The sequence below is a fragment of the Rutidosis leptorrhynchoides genome, unplaced genomic scaffold (assembly GCF_046630445.1).
Source record: "Rutidosis leptorrhynchoides isolate AG116_Rl617_1_P2 unplaced genomic scaffold, CSIRO_AGI_Rlap_v1 contig445, whole genome shotgun sequence".
Classification (NCBI taxonomy): domain Eukaryota; kingdom Viridiplantae; phylum Streptophyta; class Magnoliopsida; order Asterales; family Asteraceae; genus Rutidosis; species Rutidosis leptorrhynchoides.
In genome coordinates this window covers 1-25,917 of record NW_027266678.1, presented here as the reverse complement: position 1 = coordinate 25,917, position 25,917 = coordinate 1, and the positions used below count along the sequence as shown (strand labels likewise).

The window sequence follows — 25,917 nt, the reverse complement described above, 5'->3', positions numbered from 1 at the left end:
TGCCTACTTGCCAGCCAACCACCATACGAAACATACACACATATTAGTATATATGCATGTAACAAATTCCAATTCATGACAAATAAGTAAAGGAAACTCTTGTTCATTTTTTGCTCCAAATTAAGAAACTGTTAGGAGGGAGTAAACGTATCATGAGTCCGCCGGTGGAGGAGACGCCATTGTTGAATAATAATGGGGACGGTATCTACGACGAAAAAGGCGATTATTTGCCAGCAAGAGGTTTTAAGCAAATCAATAAAGTTTTCTGGTTAGAGTTTGTGAGGTTGTGGAGAATTGGTGGTTTTATTGTCTTCACCATACTTTGTCAATATGCTATCAACTCCGTCACTCAAATTTTCGTCGGACACATTGGTGCTCTTGAGCTCTCCGCTGTTGCAATTGCTCTCTCCGTTATTGGAACCTTCTCCTTTGGATTCTTGGTATATACATTTAATCATTAGTAATTAATTTCTGTTAATGTACGTAGTAGTAAATCATTACTATTAGTTATTATTATATTTTATATGTTGGTGTTAGTAGGGAGTTTTTTTAGTTTGGATGTTGAAGTTGAGTTTTTCTTATGTCATGGTATTTTCTAATTAGAGTACTAATGAAACTTTTTTTTTTTTTTTCAAATTTTGGGCCAATTTACTTACTTTACCTGATAAAAAATTCAGTCTCTAATAGGAAACCCCACACGTCTTATTTTTTACTAGTGTTTGACTCAAGTATAAGAGAGGATTAATTAAATAATCGATCTTTTGTTTAGCTTGGCATGGGCAGTGCATTGGAGACACTTTGTGGTCAAGCTTTTGGAGCAGGGCAAGTACACATGCTAGGTGTTTACATGCAAAGGTCTTGGATTATCTTAATGGCATCAAGTTGTGTTCTCTTGCCAATTTACATATGGGCCACGCCGATCCTAAAGCTTCTCGGACAGGCCGATGAGATAGCTGAACTTGCCGGCAAATTTGCTCTCTTAACCATTCCTAACCTTTTCGCACTTTCACTGACTTTCCCTGCTCAAAAGTTTCTCCAGTCTCAGAGCAAGGTGAATGTATTGGCATGGATCGGAGGAATAGCTCTTCTTTGCCAAGTCCTATTACTCTGGCTCTTCATTTACGTCTTCCATTGGGGTATAATCGGAGCAGCGGTAGCATATGACATAACGACTTGGGGGATCCCCATTGCTCAATGTATTTACATTTTTGGATGGTGTAAAGTAGGATGGAGAGGATTTTCGATTGAGGCTTTTCACGACCTTTGGGCATTTCTTGGGTTATCCATTGCCTCTGCCGTCATGATTTGTCTCGAGATCTGGTACATGATGAGTATTATCATACTCACTGGACACCTTGCTAATGCAGTCTTAGCTGTTGGTTCTCTTTCTATATGGTATGTTACTAAATTTAACATTTACTACCTCCGCCGACGTGCATTTTGGGACGGAGGTAGTACTGATTTTGCAAGTCGTCAATTAGGCTATATATAAAATTTACTGAATCTCTTGCTGATATATATATATATATATATATTTTGTGGATTTTTCAGCATAAATATCAATGGGTATGAAGGTATACTGTTCATTGGAGTCAATGCAGCAGTAAGGTAATTCTTGAAATCAGAAAAAGTTGTTTAAATAATCCTATCTTATGCATTACATAGGACTAAAAGACGCTTAAAGGACCTGTTTTAGTTCACTGAATCGGTGGCTCAAAACCACATATTCAGTGGGACAGGATGTGGTCATGAATCGGTTGAAACTCGGTTCAAGGCTGCTTTCATTTGAAGAAAAATATTTTCAGGAACTTGTTTCTGTCCAGTTCAGAAATGAGCAGGCCTAGAAGAACAAGATGTCATATCTAGTCTTCTGCAGTCTGTAACTAATTCTGATATACATACCTTTTACAGTGTTCGAGTCTCCAATGAACTGGGATGTCGACGACCGAGAGCAGCCAAATACGCGGTGGCTGTCGCAGTTTTTCAATCTCTGGTTATCGGTCTGAGTTGCATGGTTATTATATTGATAGTGAGAGATTATATTGGCATTGTTTTCACAAGCAGCAAAGAACTGCAAAAAGAAGTTGCTAAGCTAGCTAGCCTTCTTGGTGTCACCATGGTTCTTAACAGTGTTCAGCCAGTCATATCAGGTAGTTATCTACATTTCAAACAATAAAAAATTAAAAAGAGATTCTGCATAATTATTACTTCTTGAATCACTCTAAGGTGTTTTATCGAATTTTCGCAGGTGCTGCTATTGGAGCTGGATGGCAAGGTCTAGTTGCATATATCAATCTGGGTTGCTACTATATATTCGGTCTTCCTCTTGGATACCTTCTCGGCTACACTGCACATTTAAATGTGTTTGTACGTATTATACAATAATGCTGCAAATTATTTTCTTCTCCGTTAAACATCCTGCTGACAAACCTTGATTTTACTTCCCTTATGTAGTGAGATTTAACGTCCATGGGTATAAAAGTTGGTAAATACTAACTCTGTGGGTCAGCAAATTGATGGAAAGTAAACATGAAAGGGATGTAAAATTCAGTTTTACCGATCCTGCTGATAAGCTGAACATAGACTGATAATCATTTTGTTTGGTCTTATGGTGTAAAAGAAAAAAATAAAAATCAGGAAGACTAATATCCGAGTTTTAAAAAATTAGAACCGATAACTGATTTTCGTACTGATTAGTTAGCAATTTTTTCCATGTAGGGGCTGTGGGGAGGTATGATTGCTGGAATGGCATTACAGACATTGCTGCTTCTGATTATTTTGTACAGAACCAATTGGACCAAAGAAGTAAGCATAGTTTAATCCATTAGTTTATGGAATAGCAATTATTCCGGTTTGATCACGGTTTTGATTGGTGAAAATCCGCTTGCAGGTCGAACAATCGTCAGAACGAATGAAGAAGTGGGGTGGACAAAATGTAGTTCCAGTTGAGGAGGAGGAGGAGATAGCTATTAATGGTGCTTGATGATATGTTTTTGTCATAAGAAGGGAAAAAAAATGCTCTCTCTGTTCGTTAGGCGTTTAGCTAGTTAAGTTTTTAACTTTTGTTATACGGAAAAAAGTCTTGAATTCTTCATAATAAGATTTTAGTGGCTGTTCTTGACTGAAATTAAGGTTGTGAAAAAAAGAAAAGGTATATAGTTATCACAACATAGAGGAATCCTTTTATACCTCTGTTAAATGAAGTCATGATGCTCTGATTTCAAATGGTGTATAAAACTCAGAACATGCTAAATCCTAGAGCCACAAGAATTCAACACAAAAAAAAGGGGCAGATAACATTCAAACTACAAGAATGAAATCCAACCACCGAGTTGAGTTCTAACATATATAGACAGGCAAAAATGGAATGACATGGCACTACATCTACTAACCAATACAATTTTTCAAGCGCATAGAGAGTGACCTGTTTCTTGGGCTTGAATTGCTCTTCTACCTTTCTACATATTACTGAACTGAACACGGCCTCAGCAGGATTAATGTTGAATACTTGAAAATCTATGCAGTTTGCCTGAAATATTCATGACCATATCAATGAGTTAAGTTTTAAGCTTCCAGTAGAATTCCATAATCCACACAAGTGCCAGCAACACAATTTATGAAGCCATCAACATAATTTTGTCAGGATATTGAAAACTAAATTGACATAAGCCTAATGCCTAACTCCGACACGATCACACCAAAAAAAAATCTAAATGATAATTCAGAGGCGTTTTCTGTTAGAATAAGAAAATAGCCTTGGTAGAGTAGCATTGCACTCTGTCCAAGTTCAACTTAGGGGAAAAAAACACCTACTACAGAGCATGTTCAATTGTTCACCAATACCTAAGTTTCACCATTTCTTTATACAGATTAACCAATAATAATGCTTGGATCTCTAAACAGATACTACATGAATCATCTGCAATAGGGCAATATAAAGAAAAATGCGCTATATAATTCACACCCTGGATTGACGTTACTAAGGGAAACCGGAGAATCTTTTATTTATATATGCCACAGATTACTATGTAAGTAAGCCATAGTACGCGAAACAAAACCAACAACTTTCAAAAGTCATTCACGAATAATATTGTATCAGAAACTCGAGTTGGCCTATCTCACACAATAAGTCTCGACTCTTGAAAATATCATCACATGCATAACGCTAACCGGAAAGTATATGTATACATATGCATCTTGAGTCACCTAGGAATTCAGGATTGATTGAGAAAAAATTTCTACAGCACAAACAACTTCAGAGTCCAGTCTTTAACAAACAAAAAGCAGTCAATAAGCAAATTATACTAAAATGTCTACTTACTGAAACCACAAAAACAAACTAAGATTATTTAATCTCTCGGAAAGTAAATAGTCACGGCTTCCAGTCTACGAACAAAAAGCAAATTACTAATTGCTAAATGAATTAATTAGTGACTTGTTTTATATTATCTAAACCAAAAGTATAAAAAACAAAGAAAGAAAGAAAGGAAGGAAAGGAAAATACGTATTTGGCATTGAGCACTATTTATTCCGCGTTCACACCGTGTATTCACCAATTAGAAAAGAATATATCCCTCCCAACCAATTGAAGGTTGCCACTTGTCACCTAGAAAATAAAAGAAAGAAGCAAAGGAACATGCTCAAAGAGCTTAGACACCAAGCTATCACAGTCCAGTACAATAATACCTACCAGCCTGCCATTTACTTGATGTTTTACCAAAATACCTTCGCTCGAAACTTCCTTAGTCAGGATAATCAAGGGCAATTACGTAAGTGCAACTTAAACGCAACGTTTTCCGGAGCAGGATGAATCTTGGGTAGCTTCTAACATCGGATAGCATATATCATTCTTCACAACAACTAGTATATAAATAGCACGCAGACCAACATTTATCATAAAAACATTATCTAGTCTACACACTCTAAAATAAATTTCCCATTCTACCCTTTGAAATTATGGCTTACCAGGAAGTGGAATTGACCATTACCTCCGCTAAGGACCTGAAGAACGTGAATTGGCGCCACGGCCCAATCCGTCCATACGTCGTCGTTTGGGTGGACCCCAACAACAAATGCTCCAGCCGCGTGGACGACGAAGGCGACACGTGTCCTTTCTGGGATCAGAGGCTCGTCATTCCTCTACCTTCCCGCGTCAACGACGACACCATCTTGCACATTGACGTCGTCCACGCAGGGAGGGAGGAAGACACCAAGCCGCTCATCGGTTCGGCTCGGCTCAAGCTGATCGAGGTTCTGGAGGAGGCCGGCGTCGGCCAGCCGATCAGCCGGAGCCTCAAGCTCAAACGTCCTTCCGGGAGGCCACATGGCAAGATAGACGTCGAGGTGATGATAAGAGATCCTCGCTATCGTGGACAAGATGCGTACTACGCACCTCCTTACGGCGTTTCGTCACGAGATTACGCTCCTCCTTACGGCGTTTCGTCACGAGATTACGCTCCTCCGCCGCCGCAATACGGTGCTCCATACGGCGGCGCCGCACCGCCACCGGCTTATGCCGCCGCTCCTCCTAGTGGATACCCGTATGGAGCTGGGTACAACCAGCAACCTCCACCGCCGCAATACGGTTACGAGGGGCAGGGTGGATACGGTTACGGTCAGCCGGGTTACGGGCAGCCGGCGGTTGTTGAAGAGAAGAAGAAGAGCAAGTTTGGGATGGGGACGGGATTGGCGGTCGGAGCTGTAGGTGGGTTGCTTGGTGGATTGGCAATTTCGGAGGGAATCGATGCGTTCGAGGACCATGTGGCGGACGAGGCGGCGGAAAGGGTTGAAGACAATGACGACGGCAACTATTATGAAGGGGACGATTTCTAGAGAGGAAATCATTATTATTATCGTTTTAAGTTTTTGTTTTGTTTTTCCGTGGGTCCCATTATAATAATATGATTCGCCAACGAACGGTCTCTATGTTTCGTCCACTTGAGGAGTGGTCCATTTTCTTCTTTTTTTCCACTTTGTTTTTTTTTTTTCTGTTTTTTTTTTTGAAAACTTAATGTGGAAAAAATATATAAAAAAAAATGTTACTACTACGTATTATTTATAAGAAAAATAAATAACCGATTCGATTCGATTCGTTCTTGTAGATGTTTCATGATGTCGTTCATTTTCGAGAAAACACTTCTTAACTTAATTACTGCATTGTATCAGCTCTAATCGAGTCTTTGGCAGCATAATTAAATCCGTCACGTTTATGTCATGGCGACTTTAGATAGGGACATCAAATTATAAATGAATTTTGATGTGATTGGACTAGGTGTTAAGAGCAATATTTGGTAAAAATAACATATAGATAGGATAGGATAGGAGTCATGACTGATGAGTTTCAAATTTAAGGCTTATATTTCTTCAAAATTTAAGGCTTATACGATACTCTCTTCAATTTACTCCAAACAATATACACGCCACTTTTTTTCTACTCACACGCTATTTATATTAAACTCACAACATTGCCCTCACTTCTGCACCATTGACTTTCATTTCTTTTCCACAACATTGCATCTCCACAACCTTTGCCTTTCGACCAAATTTCTGCTTTACACACGCAATCGCTGCAAAGACACCGCACGATCCAGCAGACTTTGACGTCGGAGGCGGCCGATTCTCCTGAGGAATTCTTTGATGACCGATTCAAATTCGAAATGGATCACTTGAGCAATTTTCAAAACCCCATTGGGAAATTCTTTGCACTCGATTCTCCTGAGGAATTCTTTGATGACCGATTCTGGCTCTGATTCTCCTACCAGAATTGGGTTTTTCTTCTTACTCCTCGACAAAATATCGACCACTCTCTTAACTTCTTCGCCGCCACCATTAACGTTGTTGCTGTTGTTGATATTATTCTGTTGTAATCTAGGATTCAAGTACAAATTCCTATTCGGAGTGACGGTAAGAGAAGATCGAAACCTACCCAATCCAATCGGATTCGATTTCGGAACGGAACCGGAATTAGTGGTCGAGCTATTGATGATAATCGATTGCTCAATTGTGGCTTTCACAGCTGGACTAGAAAAACTAGCTTCTCGCATGACTCTGCTCACACTTGGATCGTCTAAAATCGATATTATCAGCTGTTTGAGCTCAACTTTTCACGGCCAACAACGGCTGCTGTTGTTGCTCTGGGCAGCCACGGCGTTGATGAGCATGTGCCCGCTTCAACGCCGCCATCAACGCATTCGAAATCGGCGGCACTGACCCAGGACCGATATTCTGCGCCGTCGGAAGCCGCTCGAGAGCCGCTCGAGAGCCACTCTGAAGCAGAGCTCCAAAGCTCGTCACTGTAAAGGATGAGATGAATTCGGATGTGATTTGATGCAGGCTTGCCGGAGATAACCCGAAGGCGATGATAAAGGGTCGCCGCCACATGGAGCGACGTAGTTTGGCCGTGATTACGACGGCCGGCTTCCGCTATTGATTGGTTTAATACGGTGGCCGCCTCCGACATCAAAGTCTGCTGGATCGTGCGGTGTCTTTGCAGCGATTGCGTGTGTAAAGTAGAAATTTGGTCGAAAGGCAAAGGTTGTGGAGATGCAATGTTGTGGAAAAAAAATGAAAGTCAATGGTGCAAAAGTGAGGGCAATGTTGTGAGTTTAATATAAATAGCGTGTGAGTAGAAAAAAAGTGGCGTGTCTATCATCGCCCAATTAAGATTACAAGTCTTAAAAACATAATTAATAATAAAAAAATTATATATATTATTATTTATTATTCAAAAATTATTAATATTTATTTAAAATAAAATATTTATTAATATAAATATAAAAATAAGATTGAAAAAAAATATAACTCAAATATACATAAATTTTTATAAAAAATATTACTAATCTTTTAATTACTGTATGAGAAATTCTTAATGAATATTCTCTCCTTCTGTTAATATATTTTTTTAAAATTTTTTCATATATTTAAAATAAGATGTAATAAGTCAATATTAGTGAAACTACATATTTTTTTTTGAATGTATTAAAAAAAATTAAAAAACATATATTAACATACATAAAGAATACTATATAACACCTCATTTTTAAATATTCATATAATTTTTATTTTATTTTTGAAGTTTCATATAAAATTTTGACACATGAAGAAATAATAAATTTGATATCCATGTGACAATATGAGTTGGAATTAAATTAATTGATCAATTAACAAATGAGCTGCTAGTAGAGTTATGAGTCCGCCATTGTTGTATTAATCAATCCTTATAGATAAACATACATTATATATTTTGAATATATATTTTGAAAATAATATTTTCGAGATTCTTAATCATAATTAATTAAAAAAATTATATATTAATTAAGTGCACATAATATTCTTGATATAACTAAATTTTATTTAATTTTAATTTATCGTGTAATTAAATTAATTATCTTGAATATATCATATTCGAAAAAAAATAAATTTATTTATTTCATGCCAAAACTTTTATATCATATTTAATTTTTAAAGTTATACATGTAAATTTATAATTTCCAGCAGAGGTTACCTAACTCTTTATCTCAAGCTCTAAATTGGCCAACAAGGTCACCCGCTGTCCACACTCCAGTCTCCACAACCACGAAGCAACCAAACCCACCGCCCACAACCACAAGCCGACCGCCGTATATCCAACTCAACAACAACTTCAACTCCAACCAATAAAAAGTTAATTAATTAATACTTTTAGATCCTCTCCTTAAAAACTTCTCGTTTTTTCATGTATGGTGATTATATAGAATGAAAAAAAAAAAAAAAAAAAAAAATTGATGAATTGGATGGTTTCTGAACACCGAAGGGCTTTTATCCTTAGGAGGCGAATATTTTTTTTTTTTTTTTTTTATGAAAATTGCTTTTGAATTAGTGCGTGCTATGAAAAATAGGAGAATTGGTCGGAAGGGTTTATGACGGTTAATTAAAATTGAATATGACGAAATCATGTTACGTAGTATTAGAATGGAATTTTATGAAAAAAAAATGGTTGCTGTTTGAAAAATAATTTTCTGGTTCTTTAGGAGAGCAAAACGCTACTCCCATCAATTAAAAAATGTCATATAAAAAAGATAAAATATCTGTAAAATTTATTATTAAGGGACTGTTTGTTTGAATTTTGTGTTCACATTTAAATTTGACGGTTCATAATTTTTATCACTTTTTCTCTTAAAATTCACTATTCCCTTATAGAGTATAGTAATGTATATTTATTTTTATGAATCACTAATTCGACGAGTAAAAAATAAGAAAAAAACAAACATAACCTTATATCAATTTTTTCTCTTTCTTAATTGTTCAATTTTTATTAGGGGATGAGGCAAAATGCAGCTAAACTTCTTTCTTTGCTGTTTTGGCCTGCTAATCAGATCGGATCTATTCAGAGGCGGATCTATGTTATTGTCGGGAGGGACCAGTGTCCCACCCGTCTCGAAAAAAAAAAATATATATATAATTAGACACTTGAAAAATATAAATATATATTTTCGGGTCCTAAATAGAATTAGAAAATCAGTTATGGCATAATGGCATAAGATGTTTGTAGTATATTGGTGGATTTGGGTTCTACTCATATAAATGACATTTTCCTTTTTTTTTTTTTATTTAAACTTTTCCCATTATGCAGGCCCAATTACAGCCATTATTTCATCAGCCCATATAAATATAAATTGTTTAATTAATAAGCCAATTATTTCATCAGGAATACAAATACAAATTGCTTAATTAATCACCTAATAGGAATCAATTATCAAATGATTCAAAACTATACTCCGTAAACTTCAAAAAAGAAAAAAAAAACTATCCGCCGTACGCGTCGTGGCTAGTTTTTTTTTATTAAATTATGCAGTCCCAATTACAACCATTATTTCATCAGCCATGTAAATACAAATTGTTTAATTTGTAAGCCAAATACAACTTGTTTAATTAATCACCTAATAGGAATCAATAATCAAAAGATTCAAAACTGACACGCCGTACGCATCGCTATTCGCTAGTTTTTTTCTTTTTAATGCTGCTTGACGAATGACGATTACTGCAAGTCTGCAAAGGAAAACTCAATCAAAAACTCCTCGTTAAGCAAAGGAAATCGATACGCTACTCAATCAAAACTCAAAAACCAATTATTTCGGTCTATATTTCAATTGAACTCGACGATTACAGCACGGTACGATCAATGAATCAAAGCAATTCAAATTACATATTTGATTATTTGTTATACTTCTATCTATGTCTATTTCTAAATTTTAATTATGATTATGTATATGAGTTTTTTGAATCCATTTGTGTGTTCATATATCAATTATGTGAATTTTATTTTGTTTATAGATGCAAAAACAAAAGGGGGTTCTAGACTTTTTCAAGAAGCCTGATCCTAAGCGTCAGAAAGTAGAAACTACACCTTCTGTTGAGAATCCAAGTTCTAGTACTCCTCCAATTCCTAAATCTCAAGCAACTAATGTCAATAATAGTTTTGATATCAATTCTTTAGTGCGTGATTCAGGTGTACGACAACAAATATGGAAGTATGATTTCAATAAGCAAGATAAAGTTCGAAGGGCTTATATTAGAGTCGGACCGTTTCAATGCATTCTCGCAGAATATCCGAAAACTGGAAAAAAACATCGAAGGAGTTTTCAAGCGAAATGGTATAAGGAATTTCCAACGTGGCTAGAATATTCTCCAACCAAAGATGCTGTATTTTGTCTTCCGTGTTTTTTATTTCATCAGGAAAATGGTCCTTCCGGATCAAATGCTTTCACTGTAGATGGATTTCGAAATTAGAAGAATTGGAAAGAAGCATTCCCAACACATATTGGAAAAGATCACACATCCCGTCATCGAATTGCTGAAAGTAAATTGAGTGATCTCATGAATCAGTCTGCACATCTTAGAAGAAGATATGAGAAGCACGCATCTCATAAAGATGAAGAGACTAGAATTCGAGTAAAAGCTGCAGTCCATGCAGTTAGATGGCTTGCTTTTTAAGGTTGTGCTTTTCGAGGTCACGATGAGCGTAAAGAATCAAAAAGGCAAGGGAATTTTCAGGCTCTACTTAATTTACTATCTACTTACAATGAGGATGTGTCAACGTCCATTGCTAACGCTCCACAGAATGCTATATACAATTCACCTACGATACAAAAGCAAATTTTACACACCATGTCAAGAAGAGTAAAGGAAGTTATTCGTGAAGAGATTGGGGATGCTAAATATTGCATACTAGTTGATGAAGCACGAGATGAATTTAAAAAAGAACAAATGTCTATTATCTTGAGATTTGTCGATAAGAATGGATATGTGCAAGAGCGATTTTTTGGGCTTGTTCATGTTAAAGACACTGCTGCATCGACATTAAGAGATGAAATACTTTTTGTACTCTCGCAACACAATCTTGATGTGCAGAATATCCGAGGGCAAGGCTATGATGGTGCAAGTAATATGAGAGGGGAGTTTAATTGATTATAAGCTTTAATTTTGAACATTTGTCCCTACGCTCATTATGTCCATTGCATGGCACATCGTTTGCAACTTGCACTAGTTACTGCTTATAAGGAGGTTATCCTTATTCACCAGTTCTTTACAAAGTTGAGCTCTATCATTACTATTGTTGGTGCTTCCTGTAAACGCAGTGATCAATAGAAAGCTGCACATACTGAGAATATTGCTCATTTGCTTGCTATGGATGAGCTTGAAAGTGGAACAGGGCTTAATCAAGCTTGTAATTTGCAAAGAGTTGGGGATACACGGTGGAGTTCACATTTGCGATCAGTATCCAGCTTAATCAATATGTTTAGTGCAACATGTGAAATCTTGATGATCATTATTGATGATGGAGGTACTTCAACTCAACGTGCCGATGCAGATATAACATATGAGGTATTAACGTCCTATGAATTTGTGTTCACTTTACATCTCGTGATGAAAGTTCTTGAGATTACAGACTTGTTGTGCCGCACTTTACAACTTAAATCTCAGGATATACTAAATGCAATGGATGTAGTTAAATCTACCAAGATAATGATTCAAGAATTAAGAGATAAAGGATGGGCTGATCTAATCAAAAATGTGAATACTTTTTGTGAATCTGTCAGTATACCTATTCCAAATTTGGATGATCATTATATTGCAAGAAGAGGAAGGGCTCGTCATCAGCAAGAAGATATTACTATGGAGCACCATTATAAGGTGGACATTTTTAATGCTTTGATCGATACTCAACTACATGAATTAAATAGTAAGTTCAATGATCACGCGATGGAATTACTTACTCTTAGTTCAGCTTTAGATCCAAAGGAGATGCGTAATTCATTTAGAATTGATGACATTTGCACATTGGTGGATAAATATTATCCTCAAGACTTTGCTGGACATGAGAAGGCGCAATTAAAGGTGCAATTTGAACATTTTGGTCATATGATAGAATCTCCAGATTTTCAAGAACTATCCACAATTTTAGATTTATGTAAATGGATGGTAAGTACAAGAAAATCTTTGATTTATCCTCTCGTATATAGAGTAGTGACTCTTATACTCACTCTTCCAGTTTCCACCGCTACTACGGAGCGATCTTTTTCAGCGATGAACATTATTAAGAACAAGCTTCGTAACAAAATTGCAGATGAATTCCTCTCTGATTCTTTACTCGTATATATCGAGAAAGAAATTGCTGAAGCTATTGATGTAGAATCAATTGTGAATGATTTTCGTGACATGAAAACTAGGTGTCTTTATTTTTGACGTGTAAGTATTATTTCAATTAATAACCATTATTTTTGTCTAAAATTACTTAAATTATGTTTTATTTCAACTATTTTTTTTCTCGGTCCTACCCGAGTTCCATTCCTGGATCCGTCCCTGGATCTATTCAACCCAAAATTTTTACGGATCTCGAAGTTTGCGATTACGGATCTCGAAGTTTGCGGGTGGGTTGATTCAGAAAAAACATAGGTTGAAAATCAATACATACATTCTCATTCCGATTATATTTTGTGATCTAGTTATCTAAAGTTGTGTTCTTACATAAATTAATCATGAATGTAAAAGAAAAATTCCGATTGTCATATTTTTATCAAGTTAAATAAGTTATTGATTAAACCAAAGAAAAGAAATGAATCCATTTATAATGTTTTCTTTTATATATAGTAGTAGTTTCTATCATGATTCAATTACCTACAAATTAGCAAGTCACTGATTTATAAATAGATCGAATTTAATAATTATGATGATTTGGAGGAAATCTGATGTATATTTATCAGATAAGGATTTCAAATCCAGAATCAATAAGAAAATGCTAAGAAGAGTGTTATCATCAGACGGCTGGATATGTAGGTAACAATTAACATTGTAACAAGTAATATCAACGACCCTCGTATCGATCTACACAAATCAACATGATCTCCGATTTGAGGTTTGACCGAGTAAAGTCGGATGGTTGACTGGTTGAGTATCCATCAAGTTTTAATTCAGCGTCTCTTATGCATCCCATCTTATGTATCCAATGAGTAAATAAGTTCTTGTCATTTAACAGATTGTACAAACATGTCGAGGCTAAGCCATTATAGCACAAAAGAGGTTCAGTCTTTTTGTCAAATAGAGTCCCTCTCTTTGTAGCACACCGCTACGCCATTGTTAGACGATCTCATTTGAGTATCATTTTAGTCAAATAATATTTTGTAATTTTGTGAAGAGACTTTTATAAAAGTCGAGTGGTAGTAACTCGATGGAGAGATAGGTTATGATCCTAGAAGTTCATTTAGGAGAAGCATTTTTCTAGATAGTTCGGGACATAATTATTACTCATTCTTGGAAGAGTGACGAATTTAGATCTAGCATCACTAAAGATATTTAGTTGAGCTCAAGGAGTGGAGCGACAAGTCAACAATTCATCCTTAAATAGAGGATCTCAATGAGATCTTGTAAATGAATATAATTTTTTAGGTTTCGTTACCTCATTAAAATAGTCGATCTTTTTATGGACTTGTAAGAATAGATGACAAATATCAATGTAAAACAAGATTTATCATCGATATGTTCGCAAGATTCTCTTTGATAAAGAAATTGTTTAATTGCGTGAAAGCATTATAGTAATGAATCATATAGTGGATACTTATCTTACTACATATCCTTTGCGATCTTAATGTGTATGGTTAAGGATTAGTTAATTATCTATTAATCAATCTTAACCTTTTAATTGTGAAAAGAAAAATAACCAAACTCTCAAAATAAAAGAAAAATAATGGAGAAGCTTTTTTTTTTTTTTTTTTTGAAGTAATAATGGAGAAGCTTTAAGTTGTTTCATTGAGTATCCGAAAATCATTTTAGTACACATTTTCGATACAATCTACATGTAACTTTAAAATCGATTCGATAATATAATATAGTCCAATAGAAACAACTCAATTTTATAGTAAACGTTATCATATGATTTTTTACTTTTTATTATAATTTAAAATAAAACTGATATGTTCACATGTCAAACATCAGGAGGGTCAGAATAGCCAAGTATTATCCATAATAATAAAGTATTAAATTTTGAGTTTGTAATTGAATTTTTCTTAATAACATGTGGGGAAGGTTACATTCATTGAACTATAGATAGTTTCCCAGGAAGGCTGAAACGGTGTAATTGTAAAGGTGGGTAGCGGTAATTTGTCATTTAATTCTTTAGTTTCTCTAGTTTCACACTTGAAAATTGTAATTAACTTTGAACCGAAACACAAAATCTATTTTATCCACTCACGACAACTCTACTATGTACTGCTTATCCATCGATTCAATTCCCTACTTTGTCCCTACACTAAACCAATCATTCTCTTAATCTCTTTTAAACTGTTCCGTTCCATTCCATTCCATTCCATTCCATTCTAAGGACAACATGTACTAGCTCTTCTTCTTCTTCTTGTTCAGGTCAATCTGGAAAATGCTTTTTTATCTTGTACTTTGCTTTTTGGATTTATTGGCTTTGTTGTCTTTTTCAGAATATTTTTTCTCTTGGGGTCCAGAATTTGTACACAGACCTGTATACATCATTTCTGAGTCATCGATTCTGTCTTTTGGGTAGAAACTAAGATGACAGATCAGCCAGGAACAGATTTAGTTATTAAGGAGTGTTGAAATTCATTCATTCATACATAAATAAATAATAGCTGATTGAGCCATATAAATCAATCTTGGAGAAAAATGGCAATGGCTGCTACTGTAAAAGTGGTTTTGGGTTCAATAGGCTTCTTAATTTTCTGGGTTCTAGCTGTTTTCCCGGCAGTCCCTTTCTTACCAATTGGGAGGACAGCCGGATCCCTTTTAGGGGCTATGCTTATGGTCGTATTCCGAGTTTTGACACCTGATCAAGCATATGCTGCAATTGATCTCCCAATTCTTGGTCTCCTCTTTGGGACTATGGTTGTTAGTATTTATCTGGAAAGAGCAGATATGTTCAAATACTTGGGGAAGTTGCTTTCATGGAAGAGTAGAGGAGCAAAGGATTTACTATGCAGAATCTGTCTGATCTCTGCTATTTCAAGTGCTCTCTTCACAAATGACACTTCTTGCGTTGTTTTGACGGAATTTATATTAAAGATTGCAAGGCAGCACAATCTGCCACCCCATCCCTTTTTACTTGCTCTTGCCTCGAGTGCTAACATTGGATCCTCAGCAACTCCTATTGGGAACCCTCAAAACCTTGTCATAGCTGTTCGTAGCAAGATACCCTTTGGCAGATTTCTAGTCGGGATTCTACCAGCGATGCTCTTGGGAGTTTTTGTTAATATTTTGATAATCCTAGCCATGTACTGGAAGGTGCTGTCGGTTGAGAAGGACGAAGAAGACGCGCAATCGGATGAAATCGTAGCTGATGAGGATGTCAATTCTCATCGTTTTTCGCCGGCCACAATGTCGCATGTGTCATCCCTGGACTCTCAGGATTTTGATCGCATTAATCTCCGAATTACTTCTTCTGCTTCACCCAGGCACATTGCCAGTAACGAAATGCTAAGGAACCGAATAAGTTCGAATGAGATATTAGAAGTCAACGGTGTTTGTATTCGACCAGTAAATGCATCAACACAAGAGATGAGCGATGAAACTTGTCAGAAAGTAGACACAACTAAGTTTGTTGCATCATTGGATAGACTGTGTTAACGGATCCGTTGCTCAGAATGATCAGCAAAATGAAAAACCAGCTACAGAGTGGAAAGTGATTGTGTGGAAATCTTGTGTATACCTAGTCACAATTGGTATGTTGATTGCTTTGCTAATGGGTCTTAACATGTCATGGACTGCAATTACAGCTGCTCTTGCTCTGGTTGTTCTCGATTTCAAGGATGCTCGGCCGTCACTTGAAAAGGTAAACTATAGCCATTCTGTTTTTCATGCCTGTTAATTAGTAGTGCAAAATGTACGTAAAAACATTTATCTTGTTTGTTTCATAAGGTGTCGTATTCGCTTTTAATATTCTTTTGCGGGATGTTTATCACGGTGGATGGTTTCAACAAGACCGGTATTCCAAGCACTTTATGGGATTTGGTAGAGCCATATGCACAGATCAATCATGCTCGGGGGACAGCAGTTCTAGCATTTGTCATATTGGTTTTATCAAATGTCGCATCGAATGTACCAACAGGTATATATGATTGTTGAGTGGACATAAATATTCTTCATCAAGATTGTATCTGAGTGTCCATGAATATTTTTCAGTTCTGTTGCTTGGAGCTCGCGTGGCAGCCTCGGCGGCAGAGATATCGGAAGAGGAAGAGAAGAGGGCGTGGCTGATATTAGCATGGGTGAGCACGGTGGCTGGGAATTTCTCATTGTTGGGGTCAGCAGCCAATTTGATAGTGTGTGAGCAAGCTAGACGTGCATCTCATGGATACACCTTGACTTTCTGGAGCCATCTTAAATTTGGAGTTCCCTCTACTATAATTGTCACTGCCATTGGTTTGACGCTCATTAGATGATCTTTTCTTTATTTATTACAACAAAAAATATTTAAGGTTCAGGTCTTGTGTTGGTGAATAACGGATTCGTAAGTCTTGTCTCTAAAAGAGAGGGTTGGAGATTTCTGTGTTAAAAAAAAAAGTTGAATTAGAGGTCCTATGTTGTCTTGTAGTTAAATTTTGCTGAGATGTCACCTATATGGCTAACGCGTGTCATCATGATTAAGAAAAACGAAAATATATATCGTCTTATTTGTAAAATTTGCCAAATGGACAATTTGATTTCAATTGTTTATTAAAATTAATTATTTTAAATATTTTTCAAAGAAATTATATTTATTTAAAGTAAATTTTTTATTAATTCTTTTTCAAAATTAAAATTTAAAATCACATTATTAACAATTAATTTTTAAAAATATTTTTTTATTTTAAATAATTTTAAAAAATTAATTAATAATAATTTAATTTAAAAAATTTAACATATCAAATTTGAAAAATTAATTAATAAAAAGTTTACTTCAAATTAAAAATATTGTTTTTAGTCTCTCCGGGTATCCTCATAGCCGTGAGACTAATCCTTTGTTCCAACTGTCAGCGCACGAAAAGGTAGGAAACTGGCCACAGAATTTTTTCCATTCGTAGAGGCGGGGGGTTCCAACCCTAACCTACTGGTTAAGGGACTAGGCGTTGAACCATCACGCCAACTCTGCCAACCCTAGTGGTTAATAAAAAATATTTTTTTAGAAATCATTTAAAATAATCATAATGACACGTGTCACCCACATCGGTGACATCTCAGCAAAATTTAATTTCAAAACAATATAAAAACCTTCAAATCAATTTTTTCTTAACACAAAGACCCCAACTCTCTAGACAAAAAAAATCTATGGATACATTTTTCACGAAAACTTAAAACTTAAATATTCCTTACAAGAAAGTTCAAATTTTATCTTGTTAAATCTGTCATTCTTTATTGTATTCAGTTTTTTATAAAGAAAGAAAGAAAGAAATGACGTCTGCACATGTTTTTTTAATGTATTGAATTTGGATTTTGTGACCTTATTATTACTCCGAAGATATTATTATAGTATTTGTTTGGTTTGACCTTGAATGTAATCGTACGATTAATTAATTGATAGTAAGAGGTTTGGACCTATCATATTATGTTGATTGATTCGCTCTTAGTTCGCTATTATATTTCAAAACTTTCTCAACTCTTAGGTTCCGTTTGGATTTACTTTTCGGTTGGTTACTTTTGAAAAATAACTCCATGTTACTTTTCATTTTTTCAAAATTTGAAAAGTAACTATGAATTATTGTTTATGTTATGTTGATAGAATAGGAAGTTACTTTTCAAATTTTGAAAAAATGAGAAGTAACATGGAGTTACTTTTCAAAAGTAACCATTTGAAAAGTAAATCCAAACGGAGCTTTAGTACTTCCGTTCCAAAATGATGCAAATTTTCAAACTATTAGGTTGTATTTGTCAATTCTACGTTTGCATGCTGGTCGCCAATGTATTATAAAGTCATTCAGTATCGATAATGACTACATGAACAAATTAAGCGTGAGTGAGGGGAGGTTGCCTAGTCAATAAAACAATTGAAGAGAGTTTTTATAATTGTCAACGAATTTATTTATTTTTAATAAAAAATAGATTAAATCATGAATTAAAAATGTCTAATTATATATGAATGTAATAAAAAAATTAGTGGTACTGAATTATAATTAAGAAACTATCATTATAAGGGCAAATTATCCATCCGAAAATTAAAAATCTCGTGATTATAGTAAAAAAATTTTTGAGAATAACCTCATCCCGGCCGTTTAAGCAAGCAAAAATATATACATCCTCTCCCATCCCCATAAACATAATCTCTTAAATATCATCATCAAATTTAACGGCGTTATGCCGCTGTCCCCTTTTATAGGGCAAACGATGGGCCTTTTACTTCAATAAAATAAACAAAGGGATGAAGGAGATCAAAAATCAAAACAATAAGGGCCAAATATGTAGTTTTGCTAAAAAAGAATGACCACTTATGCAATAATAATTTATCATTAAATAATATATAGTAGTAGTATTTTTTTATTAAATTTACTTTATGATTAATAAATATAAATAAATTAAAAGACCCTCAAAAATTAAATTAATTAAATAAAAAAAATCAACGCATACACACACAGACAACTCCATGTCTTAGCTTAGCTCAGATATATTATTATTCTCTCTCCACATTTTTTCTTTCAATCTCCTCTCGCTTTCTACGCGATCTCCTCTCTTAACAACAAAACTCCATTTACGTTCTTATATAATAATAATAATCCCTTCTTCTTTCTCTGTTTAAAATTATATTCCTATTAATTCGATTTCTTAGGGTTCTTAGTTGTTTATGACTGGATTGTGCTGAACAAATTGAAGAGATTCTTGATTTGTTTTCTGTGTCTAATCACTTTTCAAGCTCAGATCGCCGCTTTAACTATGTAAAAGTAAGTATCTTTACTTTGTTATTTGTTTCCCCAAGCTCATTCAGTAAGCTCATTTGTGACCGTTGCAATTCAGTATCTTTTCTTTTTTAATCGAAAATGTGGATCTGCTACTAGAATTTTTAAATTTAGGTATAATTTGAGATCGTAATCTGTGAGTTTCGCTATTGGGAGTAGTTTTAGTTTGTGGGCATGTTGAAATCAAGCTAGTTGAGCTTTCTGCCGTGAAATGTAGCTGTTGATTTTTTATATTTGTTATGATTATTATATCATCAACTGAATTCATGACCTCTGTTTTTCTCAAATCTGTAATTGGGTTGGTGGTGTTTTGTTTGTTTGCCATGCCCACCCATTTGGGGGAGGTAGTGTTTATGTAGCTATAGGTTGCTAAAACTAGTTTGGATACCTATCTGCAGTCTGGACAAATTGCATAGTAGTTGGGAGGCATCGTTTAGTTTTGCTCGGAGGTGAAGAACTGGTTGTTTCCAGTGTTAGTTTCCCAGACTTCACTTGTGTTGTTGGTAATTCATTTCTACCTTGTACGACGGGGCCTGCTTTCTATATCTTCGAAATTGGAAAATATGCCTTCATGGTGGGGGAAGTCATCATCCAAAGATGCAAAGAAGAAAGCAAGTAAAGAGAGTTTCATCGACTCGTTACACCGAAGGCTTAAGAGTACACCTGATAAAGTAAATGCCAGAACAGGTGGGTCTCGCCGGCGTAGCAGTGACACGGCCTCCGAGATAGGATGTCAATCCCGAGCAGAATCAAGATCAGCTTCACCAATCAAAAGAGTGTCAAGGTGCCAAAGTTTTTCTGATGGGCCCCGTGCTCAACCTCTTCCACTTCCTGCAAGGGTAGCTCGGACAGATTCTGAAGTTAGTACGATGTTGGCCAAACCAAATGTGGAGAGAAGTTCCAGGTGTTTCTTGCCTCCTCCAAGACCAGCATGCATACGAAGCAGGAACAATCCACTTGACTATGATGCAGATTTGGTCACTGCTTCAGTTTCCAGTGAGATCTCCACTGATAGCGATGAGCCAGCTGACTCACGGCGTCGTAGTCCGCAAGCAACTGACTGTGACATCGAGGCTAAAACTGCTGCAAGCAGCCCTTCTAGGTGAGTTTGTACATGACTCATTTTACATGTGGATAACTCTAATTTACTTTTTGTCATCAAATATGTTATACTCGCTCTGATAAGTTTATTTTATTTTTCTTGAAGTCTGCTTCTCAATGAACTATCGCCCAAGGTTTCCCAAGCTAGTCCAATCGAATCAAAAAATCCGCCTAGTATTTCATTCATTAATCAGATAACTCCAAGATCACCGAAACGGAGACCTTTAGGCAGCCATGTGCCAAATTTGCAGGTTCCTTATCATGGAACTTTCATTACTCCTCCTGACAGCTCCATGTCAAGTCCTTCTAGGAGTCCAATGCGAGGTTTTGGCACTGAGCAAGTCATGAACTATGCTTATGGAGTGGGAAAACCATACAATGATGTCACTTTTCTTGGATCTGGCAACTGCTCAAGCCCTGGTTCAGGACAAAATTCAGGGCATAATTCAATGGGTGGTGATATGTCTGGACAATTATTTTGGCAACAAAGCAGAGGTAGTCCTGAATATTCTCCAATACCTAGTCCCAGAATGACGAGCCCTGGACCTAGTTCCAGAATTCAAAGTGGTGCTGTCACACCTATTCACCCTAGAGCAGGAGGAGCACCACTGGAATCACAGTCAAGCTGGCCTGACGATGGTAAGCAACAAAGCCACAGGTTACCCCTTCCGCCTGGCACAATTTCTAGTTCCTCTGCTTTTTCCCATTCAAACTCAGCAGCAACATCTCCCTCGGTGCCACGAAGTCCTGGAAGAGCTGACAATCCAGCAAGCCCTAGTACACGCTGGAAAAAGGGAAAGCTATTGGGTAGAGGCACTTTTGGACATGTCTATGTTGGTTTTAACAGGTAGAATACTAAAATTGTATTGTACTTACTAATTTAGATGCTATGACTTGTTGTAGCAAGGTATACTATATTACTATCAGCTGATGTTAGTTCATATTCCTAGTTGCCAAAGGGCATGCGATTTATGTTCGTGCTGTTAGGATTTTTTTCTGATTGCTTATGAATTGGTCACTGAAAGAGATTGTGCCTGATTTTATCTTTTCCACTTGTCTAGTCAAAGTGGTGAAATGTGTGCAATGAAGGAAGTGACGTTGTTTTCTGATGATGCGAAGTCAAAGGAAAGTGCTAAACAACTGATGCAGGCATGTTATAAATCCTATAGACTTGATTTACTTAGTTTTAACTTTGATGAGTTTGAAAGATATTCTGACTTCTCATCTATTCACAGGAAATTAATTTATTGAGCCGCTTACGGCATCCCAACATCGTGCAATATTATGGGTCCCAAAAGGTAACTTCACACCTGCTAATTCCTACTGATTGCAGAATTTGACTATTGGACACAATTCATGTCCATATAATAAAATATTCGTTAGACTGTAGATTATTCCAAAGTTTGAGCCAATATGAAGCTTGCAATACATACTGCTTATTACTAAATTTAGTATAGTCGCAAATAACTACCTAATGTCGCTGAATCTTCAAATAACTTCATGAACAGGCTGGTGATAGACTTTATATTTTCCTCGAGTATGTATCTGGTGGGTCCATTTACAAACTGCTCCAAGATTATGGATCACTTGGTGAGGCGGCCATTCGAAGTTATACTCAACAAATTTTGTCTGGGCTTGCTTATTTGCATTCGAAGTCGACTGTTCACAGGTTAATGGGTTACTCTTTATTAATATACCACCTCTGTCTCAAAATACATGATGTTTTCCCTATGGATTTCTATAGGGAAAACATCATGTAGTTTGAGACGGAGGGAGTAATCTTTTGTGCTACAAGCCCTACTGGTATTATTTGTCCGTTGTTAATAATTTGTTTGAACCGTGGAAATTTCCTTATTCTTCAGCATGTTTGTGTAGGGATATTAAAGGAGCAAACATACTTGTAGATCCAAATGGTCGTGTGAAGTTGGCTGACTTTGGAATGGCAAAGCATGTAAGCGAGTTATATCCATTTGCAAATGAAACCATGAATGGATTTTGTGAACACTGAATCTTTAGCTTATTTACTGTTTATGACTCTGTGTTATGAAAGATTGTGGAAGATGTTTCATGAGTTTAGGACAAGATAAGGCTAAATTAACAGGAAAAAATGTTGTTCATCTTTTTTATTAATTGTTAATTTTTAATGCATAGTTAATCATTCTGAATTAATTGCATTTTTCCTAGAAGAAAAAAATTGTTGTTGACAGTGACTGTTCTGTATCTATAAGATTGCATAAGAAATTCAGAATTGCAACTCAATTGATGGATGTTTTGCAGATTACTGGACAGTCGTGTCCATTATCATTCAAGGGAAGCCCTTACTGGATGGCGCCAGAGGTTTGGAAAAGTTTACTGCTTGATCTTTCATAGTCCCGTAATAACTATCGAGGATGTTTTATCAATTATTTTATCTGTATTTGGCCAGGTTATAAAGAATTCAAGTGGCTGCAACCTGGCAGTGGATATATGGAGTCTTGGATGCACAGTTTTGGAAATGGCTACAACTAAACCACCATGGAGCCAGTACGAAGGGGTTAGTGTTGTTAATAAAATATGATTTGTCAACAGTGATATATGTTTAATAACATTTTCTTACTTTTATGTTGTCATATTCAGGTTGCAGCGATGTTTAAGATTGGTAATAGCAAGGAACTCCCAGCAATTCCAGATAACCTGTCGGATGATGGAAAGGATTTTGTTAGGCAATGTTTGCAGCGCAATCCGCTGCATCGACCTAGCGCTGCTCTGCTTTTGGAGCACCCTTTTGTACAAGGTGCTGCCCCTTTAGAAAGATCTATATTCAGCTCCGAGCCTTCTGATCCACAGCCTGATTTCACAAATGGAGTGGCAAATCTGGTATGTTCTTGGAGATGGATGATTTTCTTTAGTTTTAGTAACCTCTGTAGGCAACACCTTTCTAATCTGACAATTAAATCCATTATTATGATGAATGTTTCTGAAGACTTGATTGATCATGCTAATTGATTCTACTGCCTAATTTCTGTTTATCATCATCGTTTAATGATCTTTATACTGTTTATAGGTCATTGGGCAAGTAAGAAACTTTGGTGCCATGGATTCGGAGACGCTTGCTGTCCATTCTTCGAGGGTGTCTAGAACTGGTCCATACGCCAGGTACTGACTCACTCTCTCTCTCTCCCTCCTTCCCTCCTATACATGCACTTGGTCAAAACTAGTTTCGAGCTTGTGATGTGATTTATCTTCATTTTCAGTGACATCCAAATCCCTAGGAACATATCGTGTCCTGTCTCACCAATTGGCAGCCCTCTATTGCGCTCAAGGTCACCACAACACCTGAATGGAAGACTGTCTCCTTCTCCGATATCGAGTCCACGAACAACCTCAGGCTCGTCGACACCGTTAACTGGTGGTGGGAGTGGTGCCATTCCATTTAATCACATGAAGCAATCCGTTTATGTTCAAGAAAGCTGCAGACAGAAATCATCAAACTACATGAATGCCCCTTGTCACGAAACGAATAATCCGGACATCTTTCGGGGAATGCAGCCTGGGACCCACATGTTCTCTGAACTAGTGCCTGCTCATGGGGAGGCTTATGACGGTCAGTCTGTCTTAGCTGATCGAGTGTCTCGGCAGCTCTTAGGGGATAATGCGAAGACGGCCCCATCACTAGAACTGAGTCCTAAATCACCTTTGCCCAGCAGAATCAACGGAATCTAACTTTTTTTTAAAAAAAGAAAAAAATAAGATTTTTTTTTCCTTGGTTCAGCTGGATCGGGCAATTCTTTTATAGAACTCAGATCGGAAGCGGTGATTCAGGTAACTAAGGCTGGATGTTTCAGTGAGGCTGATTTCACGTACATGATGCCCACCGTCCGGCAGATAATCTGACTCTGAGGCGAAATGCCATCGTTGTACAGAGCTGACAGCAAATAACCTTATGGCCGAACTGGGTTCTGAAAAATATCAGAATGTTTTTATAGAAGAAATTAATTTAGGTTGTTGGGGAGGGATTATTTGCATATGAATTCTTTGCAAACTGGCTCAGGTATGTATAGTACCAACAATTCCAGTAAATCCTAATATTCGGCACCTGTACCGATCTTGAACATCCATTTAAGATACACTTTATGGGAGACAATTGTACATCTTAGTGTATGCATGCATGCCGTTGGATCATTTTCGGCAATGGAGTTGCTTGTTCTTCATTGTATAAATCGATTAAAATTCTTTGCTTTTATCTGCGAGTTTACTCGCGTTTCTGGTGGTTATCTAATCCTATAAAGTCGAAAAGAAGAAAGTAAAGACTGTTGCTGTCTGGATAGGACGTCAATATAATCTGCACTTTCAGCAGATTATATTGCGCGTCCTATTGAGACAGCATCAAGTGCATTTTATTAATCCACAATCAATCATTCACATCGAATAAATTATGACTTGCTACTTAAGAAAGAGTTTCTTTTTATTTTTTTATTTTTAAACTTCAAAAAGAAGAAAGAGTTTTTTATTGCATTAAATAGTTTCCTCAATTCTTCTATTATAGGATTCACTTATAGTAAAAAACATTTTTATTGAAAAACCTGATTACAAAAATGGCATAGAGGATCCAATGCAAAAATTAATCCTTAATTATAAATTAGCAAATATTTCTATTGAAAAACATTTTTCAAAAATGAATTCCAAGGTTATGGTTACAGGTTAATGGTACCACTGTATCTGTATACCGTATGAATAAAAACATTGAAAAAAATTAAAATAATAATATTTACAATTGTAATATATTACTCCCTCCGTCTGCAAATTTTTCTAGATATATTCAAAAAAAGATATATAAATTCACTAATATTGACTAAATACATCTTTTTTTGAATGTATGAAGAAAAGCTAAAAAAAACATGTATTAGTAGACGGAGGGAATAGTTAGTAAGCTATTCATTAAAGGAAACTTTACTATACCACTCCTTTGTTTTCATTCTGCAGCTGCTTTCCTAACAAATTAATTTGTCTTATAGAAGAAGAGGAACCACTCGAGAGAGGAATATATATGATGGCTTTCCGTCGACTTGATCATGCGCGTGAGTCCTGCTCACAGACTGACGGTACAAGTCTGCAACTGAACAGCTTCCAAGGGAAGTTTGTCGGTCGGGTAAGGACAGAAAACTTCCTTCTCAGGTAACAAATCACATGCTTTAGGAGTCACCTTACTTGCCCCAACAACATTAGTGCAGTTCCATTGCAATTCCTATGGCTTTTTACTTAAACTAATCGTCACGTTAGAAATGCATATTCCCGTAAACTTGTCTCCATCAATTCCGGTAAGTTTTCCAGAAATAGAGACATTTTCAGCCTATCCATGAAATTTATGTTGGTGATCTCTGGAAGTGCTTTAGGATCAAATCCTGAACCGGTATTG

The 25,917-nt window shown here is 36.1% G+C and overlaps 6 protein-coding genes across 6 annotated transcripts; all 6 read left to right on the top strand.

Annotated features, from left to right (window-relative positions):
* The first annotated feature begins 224 nt into the window (after positions 1-224).
* Positions 225-2,983, top strand: LOC139883757 (protein DETOXIFICATION 35-like). Its single transcript, XM_071867891.1, has 7 exons — positions 225-440; positions 770-1,395; positions 1,552-1,608; positions 1,912-2,150; positions 2,249-2,367; positions 2,719-2,805; positions 2,891-2,983. Exons 2-7 carry the CDS (start codon positions 776-778, stop codon positions 2,981-2,983), a joined length of 1,215 nt encoding a protein of 404 aa, XP_071723992.1. The 5' UTR covers positions 225-440; positions 770-775.
* A 1,973-nt stretch (positions 2,984-4,956) lies between these two features.
* Positions 4,957-5,832, top strand: LOC139883761 (uncharacterized). The gene has a single exon (XM_071867895.1). The coding sequence runs from the start codon at positions 4,957-4,959 to the stop codon at positions 5,830-5,832; it is 876 nt and encodes a 291-aa protein (XP_071723996.1).
* A 1,731-nt stretch (positions 5,833-7,563) lies between these two features.
* LOC139883756 (uncharacterized) lies at positions 7,564-11,445 on the top strand. Its single transcript, XM_071867890.1, has 5 exons — positions 7,564-7,584; positions 9,297-9,380; positions 10,312-10,680; positions 10,768-10,950; positions 11,032-11,445. Exons 1-5 carry the CDS (start codon positions 7,564-7,566, stop codon positions 11,443-11,445), a joined length of 1,071 nt encoding a protein of 356 aa, XP_071723991.1.
* Positions 11,446-11,496: 51 nt separating this feature from the next.
* On the top strand, positions 11,497-12,723 carry LOC139883762 (uncharacterized). The gene is made up of 2 exons (XM_071867896.1): positions 11,497-11,541; positions 11,626-12,723. Exons 1-2 carry the CDS (start codon positions 11,497-11,499, stop codon positions 12,721-12,723), a joined length of 1,143 nt encoding a protein of 380 aa, XP_071723997.1.
* Positions 12,724-15,165: 2,442 nt separating this feature from the next.
* On the top strand, positions 15,166-16,937 carry LOC139883764 (silicon efflux transporter LSI2). The gene is made up of 4 exons (XM_071867898.1): positions 15,166-16,077; positions 16,139-16,327; positions 16,414-16,603; positions 16,678-16,937. The coding sequence occupies exons 1-4, from the start codon at positions 15,166-15,168 to the stop codon at positions 16,935-16,937; spliced, it is 1,551 nt and encodes a 516-aa protein (XP_071723999.1).
* A 3,047-nt stretch (positions 16,938-19,984) lies between these two features.
* Positions 19,985-24,224, top strand: LOC139883763 (mitogen-activated protein kinase kinase kinase YODA-like). The gene is made up of 11 exons (XM_071867897.1): positions 19,985-20,523; positions 20,629-21,369; positions 21,584-21,671; positions 21,758-21,820; positions 22,031-22,191; positions 22,398-22,473; positions 22,800-22,859; positions 22,948-23,055; positions 23,139-23,378; positions 23,566-23,657; positions 23,756-24,224. The coding sequence occupies exons 1-11, from the start codon at positions 19,985-19,987 to the stop codon at positions 24,222-24,224; spliced, it is 2,637 nt and encodes an 878-aa protein (XP_071723998.1).
* Positions 24,225-25,917: the final 1,693 nt, after the last annotated feature.